This window comes from Manacus candei, unplaced genomic scaffold (genome assembly GCF_025592945.1).
Source record: "Manacus candei isolate 608988 ecotype Guabito, Panama unplaced genomic scaffold, ASM2559294v1 h1tg000008l, whole genome shotgun sequence".
NCBI lineage: Eukaryota > Metazoa > Chordata > Aves > Passeriformes > Pipridae > Manacus > Manacus candei.
Genome location: NW_026138056.1, coordinates 6,757,654 through 6,784,460, shown reverse-complemented (window position 1 = coordinate 6,784,460; position 26,807 = coordinate 6,757,654). Strand labels below are relative to the sequence as shown.

At 37.2% G+C, this 26,807-nt stretch overlaps 1 protein-coding gene across 9 annotated transcripts in view; it reads left to right on the top strand.

Annotated features, from left to right (window-relative positions):
- PTPRM (protein tyrosine phosphatase receptor type M) overlaps positions 1-26,807 on the top strand; it is a 453,290-nt gene that overhangs the window by 359,221 nt on the left and 67,262 nt on the right. For all 9 annotated transcript variants that reach the window (XM_051772753.1, XM_051772744.1, XM_051772735.1 and 6 more), the window contains one exon: positions 4,715-4,902. In XM_051772753.1, the coding sequence (XP_051628713.1) occupies positions 4,715-4,902 (188 nt within the window). The remainder of the gene's footprint in view (positions 1-4,714; positions 4,903-26,807) is intronic.

The following is a 26,807-nucleotide window of genomic DNA, read 5'->3' as shown; positions in this document are numbered from 1 at the left end:
GTTTTAAGCTAAGGGAAGGGGTGGTAGACTTGGCTACACTGAGGTGCTAAGGACAGTTATCAGGCTTGATTACTACTGTCATGGTGCAAGTCAGGGGAGAAAAGAGAGAAATAATTTTAACAAGTGAATTTGCAAGGAAATGTTTATGCATGTATTTGGAGTGACACAAAAGAATTTGATTATCGCAGCAATTCAAATAGTTTCCCTCATTTTTTTTCTGTTTTATCTCAGGACTGAAGATGTCACTTCTTAAAAATAACTTTTTTTCCCTAATTAGACTATTCAGGGTACAGAAAATCAGACAAAATACAGTTTTAGCCATCTACCAGCCATCATGTCATCTCACAATACTGCAGAGTTTCTGATGTGCTTGTCAAAGTGAAGTTTTAGAGGGAAGATGGTATTTTGAACAGCAAAATGATAACATGACATTTAAAGTATATACTTTATTATGCATCAGGTGTCACAGGAATGAAATAAAACAGAAGAACTGTAGGTTAACAACATACAGTCAGAGTGTAAAGCATTTCCACTGGAAATTTAGGATAACCTGCTATTGTCCAATGTCAAAATGAGGAAGGTTTCTGCACAGTGATAAATAATAAGCATGAAGCGCTATTGCATTTTCAGTGCTTAAGTAACTCTAACTGCTTTGTGGCTTGTATTCATTTACACCTTCCCATGCTAATTTACTAAACAGGGGCATTTTTTTTTATAATAAGTCAAAATATAACATTGCACTGAACCAAGAATTCAAATTTCAATGTCAAGCCTATTTCCTCATTTTTCAATTTATAATTTCACAACAAATATCGTAGTTTTTCTTAAATCACTGTAAAAAACATAAGACCTCTTAACAGATTCCTGCCTTTAAACTGTAAGTTAAACAGGTTTATGTAAAAGTAGAGTGAAGGATATAAGAGGCAGAAGTTTAGGAAGGTGATCTTGTGCAGTGCATTTCACTGTGATAACTTTGAGAAGGAACTTTGCTAGTTTTATACATTATGTAAATCTGGGAGAAGGTAATGGTAGTGACTGTAACAATGTAATAATCTGCATGCAAATGAAATTTGTGGTGCCTTTTAACTGCCTGAGATGTTAGATTTTTTTTTTGTGTGCTTTAGCATTCATTCAACGCTTCATCCAGTAGATGTTCTTTCTGACCTTGTGGGTGGGGAAGGAGAAAAGTACTATTATCAGGAGAAAAACTTTGAGATTTCCTTTCTGTATTATTAAGTTTTAGTTAATGGTTTCTCTGATTGTTTTTGTGATCCTTTTCTGTATAATAGCAATGGTGAAATTATGGTAGGTTTTTTCCCCACAAGAAATAATCTCTAAGCAAGTAATTCAGATATCAGGCAAACACACACTGGGAAAAATAAATTCTCTGATTTTACTAAGTCTGTAAAATTTTTAATTAGTTAGACGTGCATTTTATGGTCTACTACAGCAAACCTGTGCTTACTCATCTCAGAAACTGCTCCAGTTATTTCACTGCATAAAAGAAATATTTTTGTAACCTTACATGTGAAAAATATCACACCATTTTAAGAAGGGTACTCAATTCAGATCAGATCTCTCTACCAATATGTGTTTATGACTGTCTGAATAGAATAATGTTTTATCTGAGGTAAATCAAATTAGCTATGCTTGAATTGGTAGGGGAATATAGTATGCTGGGTTTTAATTGCAACTAATATTGGCTCTTGCTGTCTTCCAATGTCAAAAGAAGTTGTGTTAAACTGCAGGGTTGAGCCTGTAGTTAGAACTAAATGAACTTTTCAGTGTGACCTCCTGGGAAGGCTTACACATGTGGTGAATGGCTGAGTTCAGTTTTCAAAATTTGCTGGAAAAGCCACACAACACACTTACTGTTTCCAAAATTATGTACAACAAGATCTTTGGACTATTTACGTGAATTAGGAACTGGTAATTAGTGATGAGCTCTTTAAATGATGCAAAAGACAACAGTCTGGCTACTTAGTTTCAGATGAGGAAAGTTTCTTCTATTTGGAGGAAAACTTTCATTATTGGCCTAATAACCTAAGCGAAACCCTGAAATTAAAAAAAAAAAGAAAAAAACAAACCAAACAACTTTGCATAATAGTGACCAAGTTTATAGTGTCTGAGCTTGACTGTAGGTCATGTTTATCTAGTATCGGTGATGTGCATATTTCTAAAATTGGAAAATGAAATGAGTCTCAGCCCAGATCTGCATTTCCAGATACTTTCCATGTTGGGAGTTCATCTAACTAGTAAATAAGTATATTATTTAACAAGTGTTGTACACCTCTATGGGAATGAGTAAGTGGAGAATGCAGCTATAGGAGTATTTAAACTGAACAAACTTTCCATTGCATATGAACACTTCATCTGGAGAAGCTCACCCTTAGAAAACCTCATAGCCTGAAAAGCTCATGCTGCAGTGCTGAGGCAAAGTAAAAATATATGTAGCTCCTAATGTACCATATAGATCAAGGATTGAAAGAACTTTATTTAGAACAACTTAAAAGATAACTCCCAAAAAGAGAAAAATAGTAATAATGAAGATAGATTAACAAATGGAGAGAGGAAAATTACTCTAAAACTAGGAAGCTCACAGGAAAGAGATTAATAAGTATTAAACTGCTGCTTTCATAGTACAAGACCCTGCTATCTGATAACTTTGCCTTCATCTTAGTTACTAACAGTCTGGGTTACAAAAAATTTTGCAGTTTGCAAAAAAAAAGTCAATCCCCAAGTTTTCTTACTTGTTTCTGAAATTTAAATAAGCAACCCAAAAAATCATGATCAACTTTCTACACTTTTTTTGTCTTTTGTGTCTTAGCCACCTTGTAGTTTTCAGGTGCCATTTCAGCAGCAACATACTGTACCTACACTTGTATACCACGCTTCATGCCATGCATCCTGAGGTGCTTTGCAGTACAATTTTATATCACTTTACAAGTATGTTGTAAAATTTTATTACTAAAAGGTAAATCCCTTTCCTCTGTGTTAGATCAGGTTAGCAGACTGGCAGAAAAGGGAGTGAAATGCCCATACACGTACCCATAAATTTTTCTCTGCTATTTTTGGTTTAGCTGTAAATGCTCAGTTCATATTGACTGAGGACCAGATTTTATGTGTCTTAGTGGGAATAAAGAAAACTTCAAATCATCCTTGAAATATGATTCCTTGAGCTTTCTGGCTTTATCATCAATTTTCAGTTGTATAACCAAAACCAGAATCTCACCTTTAACAAGGTGTGTTAGTATTTTTGGGTTGTACATGAGAATCTGGGACCTTTTCATACAGAGTATTTGTGGAACTTTCTGCTATAATATATCTAACTTATGAATGTGGACGTATTATTCTAATGCTTCCCTTTTATACAGCTTATTTTAGAAAGTAACATTTTTTGATAAATACCATATTTTATGAACATTATACAGATTTCGTATTTTTATTTAGTCTGTAGCCAGTGAGGAGTAGCTTGATTAAGTCAAAGCACCGCATTTAAATTTTGTTTAAAATTCAAAACTCTAATATATATAAAATATTATTTGGGTAAACAGATAAAATATTTATGATGATACTTGGACCACAGAATTTGGGTTGGGGTTTTTTCTTTTGTCAAGTCTGAAAAATTTTTTAGAATTCCATCTAAGCAGGAAGAAAGCTGTATTGCTTCCTTAGGTATAGTGCACATCTATCTGTTTACTGCTAAGTGTAGGTTTTGATCTCAGTTCCATCTGTGTGAATTGACTCACAGTAAGATACCTTGGTTTCAGTAAATCTAATTTATACTGTGAAACTGGGATCAGAATCTGACTCATTTAGGTAATCATTCTGTAAAGACTAAATTACAAACATAAAATTACCTGTAATTATTAATGTAGTACTGTTGCTTATGCCCTGTTTCCTTTTTCTCCTCCTCTTTTTTTCTCCTGATATGTATCTTCTTAAAAGTGCCAATCAATGGTAAGTTGCCCATTTGCCCCATGCAAGAAATGTGGAGGGTTGGGAGAGTATGTGTCTCATAAAAATTTTAACCAGCCCACGGGGGTCTCCTGTTTGCTGGCTTGCATGTCAGTTGACATATAACATTCCATGCCTAGTGTGGTGGCTCATGATATACCGTGGTCCTAAAGCATGTTCAGTAGTCAGTCAAGACATTTTTCCTTATCAGATGATCCTTTGCATTTGTCCTCTTGTAGTGTGTCTCCAAATGTTGTTTTCAGATCTACATTTCCATTGCAGTCCTAGCTTGATGAAACCATAAGCCATTTTTTGTATCTTTTTATTTTGCTCACTCCAAACATTTGCTCTAAATTTGCAGTGTAAGACATAGCACTTCAGTAATCTCTGAAGAATACAAGTCCTATTTCATTCCATGGAGCTTGTTGAAGTTTCAGAATGAAACTTCTCTGCAGTTTAAAACCAAATGCCCATTTTCAAATGTAATCAGCTAGTGATATTTAAAGCAATATTAGAGTTTGGACTGCTCTGCAATGCTTCCATTGTAGAACTATGGACTTTGCATCTTTCCAATCGGTCTTACAATTTCCCTGTGCAAACTGCTCCATGGATTTACTGTTCTTCTGGTGTAGCCCTCACAGACAGAAGCAATGCTGATGGTGTCAGATTTCTGCCACTCCTCTAGAAATCTGTATAGTTTCTGTTTCTTTTAATAAGTGAAAATAAGCCAGTACATTGTGAGATACTCTTTTTCTAGATGAAACCCATACAATGGTCAGTGACACAAGCAGCCTGGTCCAATCCCATACCTACAAGAAGAGAGATCCAGTGGATGTGCCCTACCAGACCGGACAGCTCCATCCAGCCATCCGTGTGGCTGACTTGCTACAGCACATCACCCAGATGAAGTGTGCAGAAGGCTACGGATTTAAAGAGGAGTATGAAGTAAGTGTCAGATCTAATGAACTGATTTTTTTTGTCTTCTGCACTGTTGGCTATGTCTGTCTGCTACCTGTACCACAGAACAGGAAAAATAATTGCTCAACCAAGTGAACCAGCTTCTTGTGTGAGGGAACATACTGAATGTAAAGGATCACCTCTACAATGAGCAAATTTTCTGGTTGTAGCCAGTCAGGATGAGGAGTGAGACGTAACGACCTTCCTTGGAAATCTCTGTTTAATTCTAATTTCATGAAACTGCGTATTCAAAAAAACAGGTCCAGTAGCGTTGTCCGAGAACTTCTCATATTTTCCTTTTACTACTGAAGAATGAAGCTTTTTTTCAACATTCTGTATAGCAGATTGTCTAATTGCAGTTACCCTGTAACAATATATTAGCTTAGAAATCAAGTTCGACAAGCAGTATTTCTTGGGATAACAGTATTCATCATGGAGAGGAAGTGCAAAAATCTTTAGAGAGTCCCACAGGGCTATAAAATTTGTTTTGTGGTGTTTGAACCATTTTGGACTAGCTGGAGGCTCTCTCTAATCCTCATTATTTTTCATATGAATTTATAGTCTGGTTTTTTTCCTTTTTTTTTTTTAATTCAAGTTCTGTTTCTTCATTTCATGCTAGATTAACCTATTCCGCCCTGTCATCATCATTGTTTTAAATGTCATGACCACTACATCCTAGCAAATACTATAGGAATTCAGCATACTGCACTGTGGATCCTGACTTCCTTGTGAGATGAGTCACTTTGCGAAGTGAAAAAAGCAAAAAACTAACAAAACTTGTTCTGGTGCCAAAAATTAAGGGTAATATTATGCCTGATTTCAAAAATTCAGCCTTGCTAAAGAGTTTCAAGAATGCATCATTCCTCATCCAGATCATATATTTGAATGAGCAGAGACTTATCAACCTGCATTTCTTGCCTAATGTGAGGGAGGATTTGAGACCCTTTAAAAATCTGCTTAGGTCAAATATTTTAATTGCTAGGGGATAGCAATAAATGTCTTTTGCCCACTTTTCTCTGCCTTTTAGCTCAGCTTTTAAGTAGTTTATTCTAGTGAATCTATAGTGAATGATTCTCACATACAGAAACACTAATATGGGTTGATAAGATGTCTACAGCAAGTAATTCCTTGCAGATTACAATGCAGTGGATTTGGACCCACAAAACAAAGTAGCACAAATATATTACTTCACAGGGGAAAGGTACATAAGATTGATTGTCAGGTTTGGACTATAAATTGTCAAAATTGTCAAAGAATGTATAAGAATTTTTGAGATAATTCTGATCGATCAGGTAGGAAGATGCATAAGAACTTGTGGGGTCTGATCTGTAGGCAGACTTGAAGCTGTCACCTTTGAAATACTCTGTTGACTTCTAATACTTGATGTGGACTATGACCCAAGATGGTGTGATTAGAATTAAAAAAACACTTGTTCCCTGCTGTGTGCTCCACAAAGCAAACACTGATCACCAGCAGTTCACTCCCCTGTTTCTGGGAGCAGGCTACACCTGACAAAGCCTGTGTCGGCCTCTGTATGTGTTAGTGTCTATTTGTCCAGTTGAGGAACCTGTCCAAATTACACTGCATGTCCTACCCCAGTATACAGCCCTAAGTTTCTTTTCCATGGAAACTAGAATGTAAGAAATCAGAGAGTATAAATGGGTGATACTGTGATGTGACTCTGACATAGCCAGCAAGAAGGAGAATGATACAGATTCACTTTTAATTCTGTCTTCTCAAAGTATAAACCAGTTAAAAAAAAAAAATCTCGTTTTCTTTATGTGATGGAAAGAGAGGGGGGACGACAAACAGCAAAAGTCATTTAAATTACTTCCATCCTGTTGGGCAAGAGACAATTTCTCTTTGGGCATACATGGGTATGCACTGCTCTAGAGGTTCAATATACCATACTTAAGTTTTAAAGGTAGGAACTAATGTATTCACATTGCAGGTCCTTCAAAACGACTAACACAATTACTTGTATATTGCTGAGTTTTTACAAATGTGCATACTGCTTGCATTTTACAAGAGATGGCTTTTTTTTAACTTCACGCTTTGTCATGCCAACTTCATGATATAAGAATTGCTTAAATACATAATTGTTTAAACTGGTATTTGTAGAATTAGATTTCCAAAACTCATGCTTCAGGCCACTTCCAAAGTCACTGAAGACATTTTTTCCCCTAAAACATAGATAACAATTCATTCCCAGAAGGAGCTAATCACTTGTCAACTTTCATTTGTGTAGCTGACTTAAACAAGTTTCTTCCTGTGAGGTTTTTTATGCCACTGTTATTTAAAAATGATAGAATTGAAAATTCTTGTCTTTGGAAAAGACTTGCTCATCAGCCAAAACCTTTTATACCAGCATTAAGCCTAGAGGAAAACTACAATTAATTTACAAAAAAAAAATGAAGACTGTAAAATGGAATTTATAGTGCAACCAACAACATAGCTTTTTAACTACAGCGGATCAAATGATGCTGCTGAGAAACAATTTCCAGGAAAATCACTTAATTCTGAGCTTACCAAGGTGATGAATGGCATCCCATTACAAACAGTAGGTGTAGTCGTGACTAATTACCAGTAGATGCAAGACATTAGGGTGCAGTTTGTTATTAGTGGCAGGGAAGGGGAACTTGAAATAGTGCAACTGCATCTGAAAAAGTCCTCTTTATATATGGAAATTTTTATAATCAGAATAAACTATAAGTAGCCATATCTTTGAGGGCGTTTTTCCCATTGAAATAGTACTGTACTGCTGGTTTTCCTCCATATGCAATGAACAACTGCCCAATATATTCTAGCACTGCTAAGATTGCAAATCTCTTTGTTTACACTGCTGTCAGACTGATTCTGTCCTCTTTACAAATTTGAACTGGACAACAAAAGAATTTTTTGCTTATATATTATCAGGAGGATAAATGTCCAAATGAAAAGGAAGAAATAGTTTGACAGGGGATTTGTTTTGAATGAAGTCTCATAGATGGTTTTTGCTCTAACAAGACAACAGGATTATATAGTCTCACCAGGGAGAGAGTTTGATTCAGGAGGAATTCACCCAGGATTCACTCTGAAAATATATCTGTTGAACTCAAGAGAAAGTAAAGTAGCACATTACCCATTAGGAACACTTCAGAGGACTGCAAGGATATAGAGCACTTACTGTCATGCATAGTTTTAAGTACTTTAAAATAAAACCTAATAATTAGGGCCACTATTCTCAATAATTAGGCTATAGTTCACCCTCTAAGCACACGTATGTAGTTTTTAAGTCCTATTGGTGTCATGTATAAGTTTTGGTGTAAAATAACTAGCACAAAAGATAAAGGTTGAAAAATCATCTTTAAGCAGCGGCAGGCTGGTACTTAATGCTCAATTCTGCAGTAGGATTTACTTGGGATACTGAGTGTCTGTTGCTCCCAGTGCATGGGGGCTTGAAGGAACATCCTGCTTTGCAGGATTGTGCCCTTTTGTTCTCCTTCTGGGAGGAACAGAGATGCTTTTGCTCATCACTGAAAAGACTTTGGTTGAGTATCAGCAGGAAAACATTGCACAGACTGACCCTGTTTCTGCGATGGCATGTGCGAAGTCTTTTGTTCCCTCAAGCAGGATCAAGCCCCGCCTCTTGGCTGGAGTGGTGCAGCATCCCATCTTGTGCCTACTCTGCCTGTAGAACCAGAGCAAATGCAGACGTGTCCTTAGCAGCACACCAGAAACAAGTTCACTGCCTGCTTCTCTTGAGTTTCTCAGGTGTCGAAAAAATGTGGATGCATTTCTCTAAGTTGTGGACTCAAATGCAGGCCTTCATTTGCAGCCTAGTGGAATGTGAATGATTGGGATTGCACAGAAATCCTTGAACTTGGGGAAATTTCCACACAGCTAATTTGCAGTGGATCTTTAAAATCCTTTCTATCTCCTGCCAGAGCCATAAGAAAGGAGAGATTTCAGCTCAGTTCCAGCAGTTTTAGACTTACAGGATAATGTTGGCCTGATTTCCCGTGCACCCCTACTCTAATTGTGGGTTATTTAAGCTGTTCCCCAATACTACAACATGGGAAAGCTTTTACTGACCATGAAGAAGGCTTATTGCTCATCTTTTTTCTGCATTAAAGAAAGAAAATACATAGAAAAGAAGAGAAAAATGATCTTCACAATCTGTCACTTCTTCTTCCTTACACTTTTCACCTTTTGGTTTTAGACTCCCATGTTATCACAGTGCTTTACACTGTATTCTTTCTCAAGAACGTTTGTCTGTCAAAAGGCCAGAAATCCGTAGAATCCAATCTCCTTCCTAAACACATGGACTATGCTACTAGAGGCCAGCATAGCTTGGCATAGCTAGGGCAGAAACAGAGAAATTCAACAAAATCTTATAATTTCAGATATGTTTTATTTTTAACCCTATTTTTGGATGAACTTAAATCAGTGCCTCCTCAGTGTAAATTGGTTCTTTGCCAAATTAAAGCTAGTTGACATAAGACAGTTTCAAATCGATTTCAGAGTGTCCACACAGGAGCTCGGACTGGTTTAACAGAATTGATTTTAAACCACACCTTTAATTAAACCAGTGCAACTTTGTGTAGATAGAGCCTTGCAAAATCAATTTCACATTATGTTCCATGACAGGGAGTTCTGAGCTTCCATTATCTCAAAACAAGAGGTTTCTTTGAAAATCAAGGATTTGCAAAGGGTATCCTGCTCAGATCAGCCTCACTTACTGTCACTAACAGGACTGGGTCAATATCAGGGTTTAATAAAAAGGTTTCTCCATGTGGCTTTATCTTTAGGGCCTTCCCTCCACTGTCTCTCTTGTCTTCCTTCTGCTTCTGTGAAACACATCCTTTCTCAAGTTTTCTGGCAGTTAACTGTTTCAGTCAGGAAATTATATTACACTTATATCATTAAACAAGTAGTGTTTCTAATACAGTAAAGTTAAAACTGCACTCATTTTGTCCCTTTTGTGCTGTATGGTCTCCATTTTGATGTCTTGCACCAATGTAACTTTATTAATGTCATAATCATCGCAGTTAAATAGATTAATACAGGCTCAGAGCGCCTGTCAAGGTCAGGAACATGAAATGTATTATCTAATGTGTGTTAAAGAATTCGTTTCAGTTTAGGACTTCTTAGTACCTATTATAGATTGGTAGAACTATTTAAAAATAGTTTATCTGGTCATGGTCATTGTTCAGTTTTACTTTGGGGGATTGTGGTCAAAGGTGATCATAAAAAATGGATAATTCAAAGAGTATTTGGAGGTGAGTGTTGAGAATAAGTGGAGGTATGAAAGAAATTCTGTCTTCACAGCAGTATATTCATTGAAATGGAGCTTCAGAAGTTATGGTAATGTAGATATGCTAAGGTGGATGTGTAATAGTCAAAAGAAACCAAGTTTTTCACCGGCCAGTGGAACATCTGGGGTGAATACAAAATGGTTTTAAGAAGCAAAATAGGGCAAAAAAAACCTCTCTAAAATCAGGAGAAATACAGATCCTTGTTTTGGGGAACAGAAAGTATTGCAGGCAAGCCAGAGATTTTTTATGGAGGAAGTTTGCCCCATAGGTGCTTACTTAAGGTTTTGTTTTCTCCAGACCACTGTTAGATTGATGTCTGACTTAGGAAAGAATTATGATATAATTTCCATTTTCTGCTGTCATGCAAAACCATAACAGACTAGAATCCTGTCACTCAAACCCAGTCTCCAGTCGCATCTTTTCTTTCTTTTTGGTTTCAACTGGAAGACAAATTTGCTGCCACATGACACTTCTGAGCCCTGTGCTTCAGGGGCCGTGTTCTGAAATCTTGAAAATAGTAGAAAAAATGGGTATTTTTTTTATGTTATGTTAATATAGCTACTGATAGGACTCAGCTGGTGCTGTTTTTTCCTGCATATTCCTTGTGACTGCAACTAACCTTCCTCGCTTCCAACCTGTACATTTTTATCACACCTTTTTCTCTGATTTTGATATTCTGCAACACCAGCTGAGACAGTCAATACCACAATCAATGCAGGTTATTTCCTATCCCACAAGACACAAATTACACAGAAAACAGAAAGACTCTGAAACATTGGGTGGGAATGGGGTCATTAGTCCACAGTTGTAAGTACAGGAAGGACAGCATCTGTGTCCTCAAGAACCAAGAGCAGGTCATGGTTTCTCTATTGTCGTAAAAACTATGTGGAAAATTGTTAGAAATATTCAACTATAGAAATCATCACTATTATTATTTCTTAAGTTTCATCTGTTTAGATGGGACTCAGAACAAGTTTCATCTGTTTAGGTGGAGCTGGGAACCCAAACCGAATGCCCAGTTGAATCGTCAATCTTTAATACTGGAAAGTTGCACTAATTTGATTTATAGTCATATGTTACTTTGTCAGTATTCTCTGAATGGAGGGTAACTCCAACTGATGGGGATATGAAGGTCTTTTATGTGAGGTAGATATTCCTCCGTTATCAAAGGAGGACATATCCAGTTTCTTCAGATTGCTCTGGGATCTACAACAGCCTTCCAGTAATCCCAGGTAATTTTTTCCTGCTTGGGATTATCCCAGACTCTTGGACACTGGAAGACTTGGCATTGAGGAGATCATATCTAGGGAGGTTGAAAGAAATAGTAAAAATGAGCAACTGCCATATCCACAAAGCATGTTTTGGTTTGGACATCCTGAGGTACTCCAGATCAATACCAGGTTGTTGAAATAAAGTAATCCCAAACCTGAAACTACATTTACTAGTAAACAACCGATGTTAGTGGCACAGCTTCCCAGTGCATGCAATATCCATTTAATTCTTTAATAAGTCTCAGAGAAGAATGGGTGACTTCCCATTGTTGATCAGCAAGAATCAGTTGTCCACAATTTTAACTGTATGACAGTTAATGGGAATTTATTTGGGACTTTTTTTTGGTTCAGAGGAGGGACACTTAGTTTGTTGAATGGCTGTTGGTGTGTCAGCAAGTTTTATGCAATTCTAAACCTATCCTTAATAGCCCTGAATTTCTCTTCTTACCAGATTTCCAATGTATGAGAAGTGCTGTCACAGTGCTTAATATCATTCACATGACACTGCCTTGTGCCACAGTGTGGTTAGCTGCCTAGTGGTCAAGGTGTCCCAGGATTTTCTAAATCACACTGTTTCCCTTTCCCAGTCTTCCTAAATGCACTCTCCAACAATTTAAATAGAAGTGCATGTATATGCAGAAACAACTCTCTAATTTGTTTTGTTTAAGCAGGTTTAATTAGAATTTATTCTTATCACAGGAAATAGATTTAGACAGGTCATGGCTTCATTAGAAAGGCTTTATGCTTTTATCTGTTTGAATAGTAAAATTGCAGAAGTGTATAGGACTAGAACGCTTCCAGTATCCTTAGGATTATTCTCAGTGGGGTATAGGCAGCTGTTTGCTCATACTGTGATTCAGCTATTTTTGGTAGTGATCAGTCTATGATTTACTTGGGTACGAACTTGTTTTCTTCTTCTCAGTAGCCTAAACAATCTGAACTGTCTATGGATCTTAGGCAGCAAGGATGCCTAAAAAGAACAAGGATGACTAATTCAGCCCAATGTTTTTCTTCATATAAGTCTACCAGTCTCAGTCTTGGATGTGAAGTTTAAACTGTGTCCTGAGGAAAGCCTGGTAGCTTTTAAGTGTGTTTTTCATGACCATTGTATCCCTCTAAGCAGTTAAAATAGACTCTGGTGGTGTCGATCCACTCAGGACAATGTTGGCCCACTCAAAAGTCATGAGATATAGATTCTTAAGCTAATCAATTGAATGGATAAACCAAGTGCAGGTTGTTTTTATGTAGAAACTCTGTCAGCTATTTCAGTCATTCTCTGCATCTACTGAGTCTGGTAGTCCTGGTGCATGCAGTGGCAAACATACTAATGAGTACAAAATATATCAGGAATAAAAAATGTGCTGTCATTTCTCATCGTCCTGAAGATGCCCTGGGAGTCTTTTCCATGTACAGATATTTAGCAGACATTCATTTCATATTTCAGTATAGCTGGATTGAAAACCTAAAAGTAATTTAAAGCATAATAAGCACCTCTTGATTATTCCTGATCCTTAACAAGTGCGTCTGCTTAAGCATTTAAAATGGAATCATTTTAACTGTTGCATGCAGTTCTGTGGATATTCCTCTGGCCCTTAATTATCCCATGGTAATAAAGTTTCAATTTACTTTAGGAAGTTGTTTCCCCTCTTGGGTCCAGCCACCACAGCAAGCTTTCAAAACTTAATCTTGCTCCCCTTTTTCCTGACCTATGACTCGATCATTAGTATCTTTATTCTCTAAAGACATTGTAAAATCTTTCTCAATTTATTCTGGAAAGATTTGTGGGCATGTGCAATGTAAAATTGGAGCAATAAAAGACATAGCTTCCAAGTTTCAGTGGTTGTTCTCAACTTGGTACTAAGCAGATCTTTGGAAATTCTGTATCCACATCTGATAAGTGCAAGTAATTAACACAGGGGTTATATAATTTTAATGAGAAGAATTAACCTTTTCCATCTTGCTGCTTCCTCATGTTTGGATGTACACAGCAGTATATTCTTATTCTTTCAATAATCAACATGGACACATCGCTATTTTAGCATGTGGAATCTGTTGCACCATTATTCTCCAGCTTTTCTTGTGTTCATCCCCTTTGGCAGCCACAGGTTGAGAAACAGTCAAACTGTACTGAGCAGACTTCTCAGAGTATAAATTGACTCTGGTTGTCTGTTAGTCAAGTCACTTCTTCTGACCGATCTTGCTACTATGTTTTTGCTAGTATGAAATCTGTGCTCTCTCTGTACCTATTGAAATTAGGGTTTAGTTTCATATTTAGCCAATCTATGCATCATTATGGGCTATTGGAAAACCACAGCGGGAAACTAAATGGGGCCACTGAACTTCATTTTGGTCATAATGTGAGTTTCCAGAGGGAAATCTGCAAGAATGGCTTTAATGCTCACAGCAGTAGGGTAATAGGTTAAACATTCTAAATGCTAGTGACAGGTATGATTTGAAAGAAAGAAGTTTTTGAAACATTGCAGGCTATATGCTGCATATTTGCACCAGCCTGACTTATTAATTATTCAAATAAGACATTGAATATTTGATCAGAATCTGTAATCCCTTCTTCAGTTAACGTATTATTTACTTTTAAAAACTGCTGATGTACTGTACTTTTCCCATTGCACCTGAAAAAATGAATTGGTCCAATTTATGTGCACAGAATAATATATTGTGCTTTAATGTTCAAGATATTATTCATTACTTTCTACTCATATAAGCCTCCTTACCTTCTTCATATTTTATTAGTGCCCTTTAAAAAGACATAAAAAATCAGTCATGTAGTTATTCCATTTTAAATTATGCAAATGATGCTAAATGCAATTATAATCTATTATTAATTATATATGCACCCTATGTGTTTTCTATAGGTTGCATTTATTCACTACAAATAATTAGGCATTTTAATTCAATGCTGGTCTTGTGACCAGAGCATTATTCCTAGCGGTTTGTAAAGTGAGAGGAACCCTTTTCAAATCAAATTAGCATAATTTAGCTATTGGGTTTACATTTAGCATCAGTTTATCTACAGAATACATAAAATACACAATATTTACTATAATGTATTTGTTTTAAATAAGTTAAAGTAATAAATTTTAAATATTATAAATTTTTCAGGAACTGAAAATTTGTATTCTCATGTAGCCTGTGGCTCAGTGTACCTTTTAAGAAGTTTTCTAACTGGAATACAAGATTTCAAGACGACTTCTTACATGTTTTCTGTAGTACTTTAGTAATTGTCCTGTCAGTGGAACAGATGATCATCATTTTCTAGCAGGAATGATTTCTTTTTGTTACAACATTCTGATTTGATGGGCCCAAAAGAGTCTGTGGGAAGTGTTAAGTTCACTGAAAATCTGCCAGGTCATCACTGGGATGACAAGAGGTCTGGCAAGCTTCTATTCTCTCTTGCTGGTTTCCTGCCATTGCCTCTGCCTCAGTGTGATATCTGCTCCCCAGATACCCTTCACACAGGATCTCAGTCATGCCACTGCCTGCTCTATTGTGAGGCCGTGATGTCTTCTAACTGCTTGGCTCTGTATCTGTCCTATTAATTAGCAGTTAAGTTGCCCTGAGTCCTCAGCAAGTCATCTAAGAGGTGTAGAGGACATATCCTGCCAAGCAGCCATGAGAAAATGCAGGCATCTTGCTCAGGCAAAGACTAGCAGGATAACTATGGGGAGAAAATTGGCCTCCAGGCCAAAGCTGATGGGAAGTCTGGACAACCCACGGAAACAAAGCAACAAAGGAGGTGAGAAGAAGGAAAAGCAGGCTGGCTTTTCGGACTTGTGAAATACTGTTAGTGAGTGTCAGGATTTCAGAAATTACATGATGGCAGCATCAACCATGTAAAATTATTGGAGTTACTGCAGCTCAGTTCAAGACTGATGAAAAGTCATAATATTGACAACTTCTTCACAAGACAGAAACAACAGATTGGAGTCACTCAACGTAAATCCACACACAAGAGCTGAAAGGTTTAGGTTTACAACACAATTTGGAGGCCAAGGCAGGGAAGACCTTAAGCATGTTTTTAAGTCAAGTCGGTTTTAAAGGGATTTAAGGGATTGTTTTGAAGCTGCTTTTAATATACGTTCTTTCTTATTTTACATTTTACCATTCACATAAATGGAAGCAGCACCAGGGACATAAGACACATGATAGTTTAGACATTTTCATGTAATGGTGATGAAGCTTGAATATCTGTACACAAAAATGATGAGGTTTCTTCCCCTTAACATCTTAAAAATAATCATGACTGACAGTGCTCTGCTTTGGTCTGTTGAAAAAATAAGTGGCATATGTTTCTCTAAAGTTAAAATCAGCTGAGCTTAGTTATTACTCATTTAGCTTTAAGGTGCTTGCCTGTTCAATAATAACTATTCTTAATATATAACAGAAAAGAAGCTCTTATATCTACAAGAGATGTCTGAGTCTCTAAGAGACAGGCTGTCTCTGCTCCTACACCACACACCAAAGGGAATAAAAAGAAGTGAGGACCTTCCCTGATGCACAGGCTTGGGCTGTTCAGAAGCAGATATAGCTGTGGCTGCCTTCAGCTAACAAAGGGAGCCTGCAGTAAAGGGGCAATAAGCTCTTTTTAGTGAAATTGTAGATTTTTGTCTCTGTGCTATGCATACAGCGACAACAGTCTCTTCTGAATAGAATGTCTCCTGCAGCTTGCTCTGGGGTGGTGGAGGCTCCCATGCAGTGCAGTATTGGTTCCTGAAGTAAGCATAAAGTTTTAGTTTGTTATTAGTCTGGGAGAAAACAACAGGAGTTCTTTGCCTTTGATGCTTAAATACTTGGCTGTATCACAGAGCTTAGAGTTTTAATGTGAGATGGTATTATAATTCACATTGTTAACAGTAAATACCTTCACATGAGCAATCTCTGTGCTTTTCCTTACAAGAAGAATGGACAAACAACAAACTTCCAGTATGACATAACGAATGTTAGAAAGATAGGTCAGATCCTGTGTCCTCTGCTCATGAAAGAACAGTAAAAGCAGCCACCTCCAACCCCGTACGAATAGGTAGGAAAGCACAGAGGAAACTTAAATAGATGGAGAAAAGCTTGTAGTGTAAAGCTCTTTCTAGATTTTTCACATCCTTCCGAGATCCTCTGAACCTAAGCATGACTGTCGAGACACATACTTCTTTTATCTTCAGATAGACTGTGTGCAACAGTTCTTCAGCCTTTTGTGATCCCTGTATTGCTCTTCCATATGCTGTCAACCATTAGTCATTGCCAGAACACTTTATTGTATTCTTAGCTTGAAGAGTATTTCAGAACATTGTCCACTGCATTAGGCCAAGCTTTTGTTCACTTAGCCTTAATTTTTATCTTTGACTGTTTCTATTTGTTGGTGGTGTCTCTGGTCAAGCTGGACAAAAAAACTACAGTAAAACTGCACTTTCAGTTTGTAGTCTTGCTCATTCACCCATTCATACTTCAGCTCCAGGTTTTATGCTCTGCGTAATGCTGCTGTACACAGCTTCTCTAAGGTTGGCATAAACTTTACATAAACTCTGTAAAGATTATATAAGGAAATCCTTGAAGTGACACAGCTGATACCTTTTATCAGCTCCAGTACCAAGTCTCTGCCTGCTTTCCAGGGTAATGAAATATCACTCATTCCTGGCTGCTGTAATATCCCACTAGGAAATTCTGAGCTGTGCCAGAGATCAGTGTTACTTCTGCCACGCTAACAGCAATTATTTATTATTCCTTATATTACAGGGAATCGGGAGCACCCAGCAAAGCTATTAAGCAGCAGGTTTGACGTGAACAAAAGGAAATATTTTTCACACAGCACATAATTACATCGTGGAACTCATTGCCTCAAGATGCTGTGAAGCCAGAATTATAAATGGGTTAAAAAATGGGCTAGACAAATTCATTATTAAACACAATGACTGTGTGCAGTCTCTGGCTGAGGAAGACGTTGCTCAGGAAAGCCATTGATTGCTAGAAGCTAAAAGGGTATGCTGGGGAAAGATTCACTCTCTGTTTGCTCTGTTCTTCATACTTTTTTGTCAACATCTACTACTAGTTCTGGTGTAGAAAAACTGATCGGTTGTATGGACCTCTGTTTTGACCCAGTATGGCTGTTAACACACATAAAGAGGAAGAAAATAAATCAATGCTCCTGTATATACAAAGCAAACAATGTGATGTGAAATGGTAATTCTTTTTTTTTCCCCATACTGGTAGTCAGTTTTATAGAACTAACATCAGTTTATAAAGAACAAAAATTATTCTTTAGGTCAGTTAGCATTCTCAGTGGTTTTTAGTTCTTTTACTTTAGTTGCTGTTTTCTTGGCCCACTGTCTTGCTTGTTGGACTATAGGACTGCTGTGGACTGGGGCTGCAGCTTAATGATGCTCTAAAGGGAAAGAGAAAAAAAGAAATCCAGTTGCAAAATATTTTTATTCAAAGTGCGTGTAGTTGTTATGCTAAAGCCTAATCCTTTAGCTTTTATTCTGAGTAGTGCTTTATTCTACAAAGAACCTTGTTTCCATTAATTAGACCCTTTCAAGAGAGTTGTATTATTTACAGTACATTGAGGTAGTGGAATTAAACTCCTAGTGTGAGCAGTAAACCACTTCTTGTGTTTTGGGGAGCAAAAGGGATACAGTTGTATGAATTTTGAAATTAAGCAGGTTAAGCTTCCAAACCACACCAAAGCATTTGTTTTGGTTTTGCACTGAGAAAAACATTTCAAATCTAAACAAATTTGGTGTCTTGATGCTTTTCTGGTATTTTTGTACACACTTCAGTTTTACCAGTGACTTTTTAATTGTCTCTTCTTTTACAACATCACCAGCTTGAATTTTGCATTTTGATAGTTACATTGTGAATCAAGTCTATAGAACCAACAGTACATAACAAACATACAAAAATGTTTGAATCCAAAAAAGACCACATAAATTGCTCATGGTTTTTATGTGTTTAATTGTAGATCTGGTTTCAGATTGACATATTTTCCCTCCATTTGTCAGTTTTTTGCATAGTATTTTTGTTTATTTTACTGATATTTACTAAGCATATGTGTGTCTGGCACACAAAGAAAGCTAAAAAAGCCATGCTATCTGCAGCATGTAGGGCTTCTCTGAAGTTTAACTGTTTTGTGGATTGCTTTTTATTTCTTGTTACTGGGATTATGTGTTTGTGATTTTTTGGTGGCATTTTTTAAAAACACTGTAATCATGCCATCAGTCAATATTTGATCTTTGCTGAGATAGAAGGACAGCCTAGTAAGGAAGCAAATGTCTTTCCTTTTGACATAACTTTTAGCTAAAGTGCACAACAGTGGAATTGCCTTGAATATCTTATAGGGGATCTGATTGAATCTTTTTAAAATATTCCTTTTCTAAGGCCACTGCCACCTCCTTCTTCTGAGCATAGCAAGCAGTACAGTGGATGGGGGTCCTCCTCCCCAACACCAGGGAAAGTGAGGGGCAGGAGGTGGACTACATTCCTGCTTTACTTCTTTCAGCTATAAGTAATCTCCTTTTTCCTCCAGAGAAACAGCAGAGAAGATGTCCTGACTGTGGAGGTCAGGGTGTGGAAACAACTGTGGAAAGGAGTTATACTAAGGTAGTGATTCTGTGCTTCTGGGATTGAGGGAGGAACAGACCATGTTTTTGTGTGTCCTCTTTCCCCTGATTTGCCGTTTAGCAAGTACCAGAGTCCCTGGAAACCTGACTAGTCTGTAAGTGATTTTTTTGGTGTAATGAAATATTTGCATAGTGCTACCAATATGACTGTTTTAGTGTGGAAGAGCACTGTGTTGTAGCGCTCAAGCTTAGTAGTGCAATAATATAAAAAAATGAAAAAATTTGCTCCCCTCTCTATTTTCATGCAGAAAAAGGAAAAAAAAATACACTACAGAAAGTATTATTTTGGTGTTGCTAATACACACCACATTTTAAAAAGCTGCATGCACATGAAATGCATGTGCATAAAGCAGTGAAGTACTCCATTCACCATGCAGTTCTGCCCACACCTGGAAAAGTTTCATCATCTTCTAATGAAAAACAGAAAAATTACCTGGGTTTATGCTAGAATTCAGGTTTTTCCTGGTATCATAACAAGTATTTGTATTTTAACTGATAGGACAAGTTTAGTTGCCAGCAGTTATGACTACAATGAAGTTATAGAGAACGGTAACTTTCAAATTCAGCTACCTAATATGAAAAAAGCAAACCATACTTTTTTGGGATGTTGTCTCAGATACACTTTTAAATATATTTTTATGGAACTAAAATTCAACTTACAGAGGCTGACTTAGGGCAAGGTAAGAAACCAGAGTGGGACATGGGACCACCACGTTATGTTGACAGATTTGCACTAAATCCAGGTATTTTACAGACAGTAAAAGGGTCCTCATGCAAACTAAATTGTTATTAGCAATGGATATTTCTTGGACATTTGTGGACATTTTGCATGGATGCTCTCTACAACTACCTGAAAGGAGGTTGTGGCAAGGTGGGGGCTGATCTCTTCTCCCAGATAACAAGTAACAGGACAAGAGGAAACAGCCTTAAGTTGTGCCAGGGGAGGTTTAGGTTGGGTATCAGGAAAAATTTCTTCACCAAAAGGGTTGTTGAGCATTGGAGCGAGCTGCCCAGGGAAGAGGTGAAGTTGCCAGGTATTTAAAAGGGTAGTCAGGACACTTAGGGACACGGTTTAGTGGTGGACTCGGCAGTGCTGGGTTAATGGTTGGACTCAATGATCTTAAGGGTCTTTCCCAACCTAAATGATTCTGTGGTTGGTGAGAGTGCGCTCTGCCCTATCATCCAGGTCACTAAGGAATTTCTTGAACACTCCAGCTGACCTCCCTAACACTCCAGCTGTTTACTCCTTAATATATGTTCCCCCTTGTACTCCTGCTCTGGTCCCTACTGAGCTGACATCTCCAAGTCTCGTAGCAGTAAGCCTCCCCTTGTTATTTAAGTGGGTGTTTCTCAAAGTTAGAACTTCCACCAAATGTCAGGACTGGAACATTTCATTGTCAAGTCACTCTTGTCCATCTAGCTCACTCTTCATCATTTTATCTTGTTCCATTTGCAGCATTTGGCACATAGAGTTTAAAAATACTTTTAATAAGAAACATAATAAATATGGACTTTATTGGATTATTTTAAACAACTAGTAATTGGCTTAATGAGAGACAGATGCCTGGAATCTTTGTATTGTCTTGTAAGGGAAATATTTATATAGTGATTCAAATTTTTAAAAGTTTTGTTTTATAGAGAGATGCAGAGAATAAAGGCATCTGCTGCTATTCAACAGAGCTTTTACAGTGTTGGCTTGCCTCAATTAATCTAGCTTCAGTGCAGTGTTCTAATGAAAGGAATAAAAATGTAGAGCTGCAATGTATATAAATCTTGAAATGTCCACAGAGAGCTGATAAATTGCTGTATTTTGCTCAGTTAATCCAAAAGAGAAAATGAAGAAGCAGATTGCAAAAACCAGAATTATACATTAAGTCGTTAAACCTCAGTCTTCATTACTGAAGAATTGTTTTGATACTCAGCACAATCAGAATCTGAACAAAGGAGTATCTAGGTGACATGTTCACAAGGATGCTGTACACCAGGAAAAAATCCACAGAATAATGTCATGGGTGCAGTACTATGATTACTCCTTTTCTGTTCTTAAAACTGTGAGTATAAACAGTATTTTACACCATTTTTTCCTTTGTAACTAACCTTTTATTTGTTAAGTTTCTTATTTCATAGTCCACTTGTGTTAACGTAGACTTCATAACTTTTAAGTTAGCTCCCTTACTCATAAACAACTCACCTTCGTGTCCTCACCATGTTGTCCTTTAGAATAAAGACTAATCTGTCAAACAATAGCACTTTTCTTTCCTTTTTTTACCAGAGTCTGTTCTCTGTGAGTATTACATTTGGGTCATTGTTTTACTAAACTGTACTGTTACTTGTACACAGTGATTGTAAAACACCACGAAATTAGAGTAGAAGAGACATCTGTGTTGCAGTTCTGCCCAGTAGGTAACTGATGACACTCAAATTCCCATTTCCGTCACTATGGATGGAGATGGTTTTTTTTCTTTTAGTTAGTCCAATACTTACTTCACTTGCAGCATATATTCTCTGAGTGTAGCTGTGTGAGTGATATAAAAAGGAAGAGACATTTTCACTTCGATATCCAGAGATCTCCATTGTATTGCACAAGGTCAGTACAAGTTCAGAAGATTTCTCAAGGCTCTTTGAAGATTTCGTTCTCAGGCATCAGGAATATACTAGCTGATTACAGGGAAAGGGAGCTGGACAGTCTGAATGTCCATTGATAAGCTCCTGTACATGCCGTAGTGAAGCTGTCACTTGTGTATTGTATTTTTCTGTTGGGAAAATCTTAGTACTACATATCTGATGTTAGATTAATGATGCAGAAGTGGTCTTCAAATGGCAGCATTTAGGGACAGAAACTCCTTTTGCCTGTCCCTCATTATTAGCTTCCACAGAGTACTTCGTCTACACATGACCCATTAGCTGAGCCTAGGTCATTTGAGGAGCCTTGATTCCATATATTATATACTCAAATAAACTGTCTGGTTTTAAGCTTGGTTGATAAACTGCTGCAGGGATGCCTCTCTGAATGAGAAAGTGCTGTATATACATTTCAAACATCAAAATAAGGCAATTCAGATTGGTAAGCTGCTGCTCTTTGCTAGTGTGCCTAAGCAGACACTCTTTGTTCTAACAAGTAGTCTTGGAGCTGTATTGAATTGCTGCTGGCTGTCAGTATACAGTGAGCAAACTAAAAATAATTAGGTTAACAATTGACAGCAATACTTGTCATAATTGTCAATCCCATTACTACCTCTACTGTTTTTATGCTGATTATCTTTCTTTGCTCTTAAATACTCAGTATTGTTCTTTCAATGGTTTTTCAGAGAGATGGGAAATCATCTAGGACCAACACCAATTTTTTTTTAAAGTTTTTACCCACCCACTCCTTCCCAGTAAGTGTGCAGTTGTCCAAAGGGAAGATTATTGACAGGAAGCAATTATAGAGTGAGAGCCTGCAGAGGGGTGTCTGGGAAAAGGAAACATAACTTTAAAAACTGGAGCCAGGAGTTTTGAATAGTGGAGTAGCAGGAGCTCCTGTTGCTGTGGAAGTACTCAGTGGCTCTACTGTCATACATTACTGCTCTCCCCCAAGCAGAACAGTGTAGCAAATAATAGGCTCAGGGACTGGATACTAGCCAGGAAAAGTGATAAGTAGACATGCAGCTTTAGATAGGAGATCATTTTCTTTAGAACAAGGAAAATACTGGGCTAAAAGTCAAACCCAGAGGAATGACTAATTGACTTCATATATGCTAGCAAATAGTGTTATTTGCAAACAAGCAAAGCAGACATTGAGGCACCAAAGTTTCTTGTGAAGATCAAAAAATGTAATGAACCAGCACAATGAAGTGCTGTCCTTTTTTTGAAAGGGCACTGGAAGTAGACCCTTATCTATTTTAGCATACCCTACTATGAGAAATAAAAATACGGTTTTTTTTAATAATAGGCGTATCGTGAAGTTGTAAGATATCCAAGTTCCAAGACCTGAACTTGGGTATCAGGGTCTCTTTCGGCGGGATAAGGGAAATGAGAAAATTCTTAAAAATTAAATCTTTTAGGGCCATTTTGTACACAAGGTTTGTTTTCTCTTTGGGCTAAGAACAAAGGAAGATCCATCACTTTTGACAGGGAATGTCTTGCAGCCAAATGGGATAAAGGGAAAGCCCCTTTTCAGAGAGAAGAAACCTTTTTAGGTAAAAAGGAATACATTAGAACTTATCTGAAAAGGGTGGGATTTTGGAAAACTATAAAATGTATAAGTTGTACACCCACAGGGTCTTTCTCCCCAAAAAACTCGGTGAGAGAAGGACCTGGCGCGCCAAATAAATTCTTTGTTCCTTTGTTCCCTGAATTATGCTGTCTTTCTAAATTTAAAAGAGGGATATTTTCCACACTACTTCTCTTACTTCCTTTGAAAAGTACTCTGTTATACACACTGGGAAAAACAACAGTGTGCAAAATATTTGTGTTCCATCTGTGCACGCTAGTGTACTCTGGCTTTTATCTTGTAGTTGAATGTGATGTCAGTGTCGCCCTGTAGCAGAATTAAAATCTTATTATGTGAGCTTTGTTTCTTTATCTTCTATTCAAATTATATTAACTAGAGCAGCCTAGATACACTCATGAAAACCCTTGAGGCTCACTTAGTGAGCCAAATCTGAGGGGTGTTTTATCACTTCTGAAAGGTTAGATCAGCTGTGTGTACATTACAACTTGGATGAAGATAGGGGAGGGGTTTGTTCACTTTTCAAATTCAACATTTGTTTGCTTTTGTTTCGTTTTTCCACATGCCATTTTTTGTTGCTTCAGGGAATTTTATTACATTCAAGGTTTTTCCAAATTGTGTGGTTCTAAATCACAAACAGCTTGTCTTTACGGGGGATTTGAAGATCGTATCAGGTTTTCTGTGCTTGGGTGAGCTGATAATTTAGAGTCAGGCAGTTCTTGTGAATTCTGAGCTCAGAGCACTGTCTCAATTACAGTGATGTATTCAAATTAAATCAGATCAAAATATTACTGGATTAGTTAGAAATGTGTCAGAAGTCACCTTTCTTATCAGTGTATGTGTCCACCAGTTTAATGCTGATCACCTTTCATTAGAAATAATCTTCAGTAAGCAGAAGTGCACAGCTGTTAAATAAATAGTACCTCTTCAAATAATATAGTTGCTGAAAGAATAATGTCACAGGTTTACAATGTCAATCAAGTCATGGAAAGTAAGTATTTTGCCATGGAAAGTAAGTATTTCCCACTTACTTCAGAAGGAGTTTCTTGGAAACCTTAAGCCTTGTTTTGTGCATTTTGTAACATATGCAGGCAATGAGTGAAGCAGCACTCATCAATCACTGTGTAAAACATGAGTGAACAGAGAAAATTGTAATGACTACAGCACAAAGCTTACCACTTCAGCTAAATACAGATTATTTCTTAGAATGACTAAATTTTTTTGTATTTTCTACTTCTCTTCCCTCTCTCTCTCTCGCTCTCTCAATTTTTCGTTTTAATTTCCTCTTCCTTCCTTTTGTTTTCTTTTTTCGTTATATTTTAAACCAATTGCAAACTCTTCTCTTTACTGTATAAAGAACAAATCTGTAGTTCTTGCCTACTTCTTTCATAGCACATTGTATTTTTATGCTTTGCTTTAATAACATTTCATTACTCTTTGAAACCATTCTCTGGGGCAAGCTTTTATTATTTGTAAAGTAAATCAAATATCAAAGTGCTAATCTTTAGGAGGAAAAATGGGCTAGACTCAGGAAAAAATATTTAAATCTTCTGTTAGTTTTTTGAATTAAAACTTAAAGTGCACAAAAAGATTCCAAATAATATTCTCAAAGCTCTAAGGTACCTAAAAACAGTTTTTAGAATCCATCTGCCTGCTAACATTCTGAGTGCAACAGAGAAAATCTAGGGGTGATGTACTTCTGAGTTTTAAGTAGTATTGTGGAAGGAATGCTTTGCTTGGCAGAAAGGGACTGAAAAAAGAATTTCTTGAATAAAAATTGGAAACAAAAAACAAGAGGAGACAACTCCATGGTTTTCCAAATTCTGATAGAGTAGCAATGCACAAGCATACAGATATCCTTATGTAGATGTAACTCCAAACAGAGGGAAAGGAGATGAGAAACTGTGTTGCAGCCAAGGAGGAAAGAAGAGGAAACTGCTACTAGGGTAAAACAGGGATGTTATTTCCTTTCTTCTGCAATGCTTACTCAACAGGAAGACTCAAGGAGTCTTAGCAAACAGTGCAGATCCCTGATGCAAATAATCAAAGCCTGTGGCACCCTTAACAGCAACATTGCAGCTTGCTCAGTCTGAAAGTTCCAGGGGCCTGTCCTTGTGGCTACTTGTAAAACAACTGCAACAAAAAAGCAGCACAAGTTGCACTGTGACATTGGAAAAAGGAGTCATTTACACTGATAATTTGGCAGCCAAGAGCTACTTTGGATAACACATCCTCTAATACAGGAAAGTGAGGCAAGTTTTCAAAGGTGGGGGCAAAAGGGGCCCATTATCACCAAAATCATGATCAATAATAACAGTAATATTAGTAGTAGTAGTGGTAGTAGTAGTAGTAGTAAACTAGTAAATGATTGAAATGGTACCTTGGCTACCAGCATTAGCTCAGAGCTGGTGTCCCTGGTGTCACACAATATCTTAAGATACCTCTCCCCTTTGGCCTCATTCAAACCATGTCATAGTGATCAGACTGAATATTTTCCTTCCATCTGAGTCATTTGAGGTATTTACATGTTAGCCTTTCAAAGATGGTATAAAAAAGCCAATCTAGAATTTACCTACACATTCAAAGCACTGTATGTAACTTTGAGTCCTCCCCCTTTTGTGTAAATCATGGAATCACAGAATGGTTTGGGCTGGAAGAGACCTTAAAGATAATCTAGTCCCATCCCTCCTGCCATGGACAGGGAGACCTTTCACTAGTTGCTCAGAGCCCCATCCAACCTGGCCTTGAACACCTCAAGGGTTGAGGCATCCACAACTTCTCTGTTCCAGTGCGACGCCATCCTTGTAGTGAAAATTACCTGCATCTTGGTAAGTAGGAATTCCCATTAAGAAATAAATGACTGCACCACTCGTGTGTACAACTGATGTGTAATTAGAGCCTTTGGAACAACACAGGGAGATGACAGAGTTACTGAATAATGAAGCAGATAATTTTGTTCACAAAAGGATGGATAGTGCCTCTGTGGTGATCAATGTCTTCCTGTAGTTCCCCAAAAGAGGTTTCCTATCAAAGCACAGAACTAGTTGGTATTCAGAGTAGCCTGTATTCATTCACTTCATGTTTAGAGACGTTACGGTCACAAGTGTTGCTGAAGTTTACTCTGTTCTTGAAAATATACAAGATATGATAGTTGTGAACAAAACTTTTAATTACGTGCTGTGTGGAAAAGAAAACATGGGAAAAGAATGGGGAGATAAGAAAATCCCACAGGCTGTACATGAAAAGTATTTGTTAAATCCTCCAAAAGCAGAACATTTATTTTCATAAGAGGAAATAAGCACTGCTTGAGACCAACTTTATTTCCTTTTACCCAGAAGTTAAAAATAATATGTCCTGCATATTAGTTACAGTGCAAGTGTGTATATTGTACCCAGAGGGTCCTTTCTATAAAAAAGGATCATAAAATCCTATCAACATAGTATATTTTTCTGCTGGAGATAAATCAGGAAGATTAATGAGGTTAAGTTAT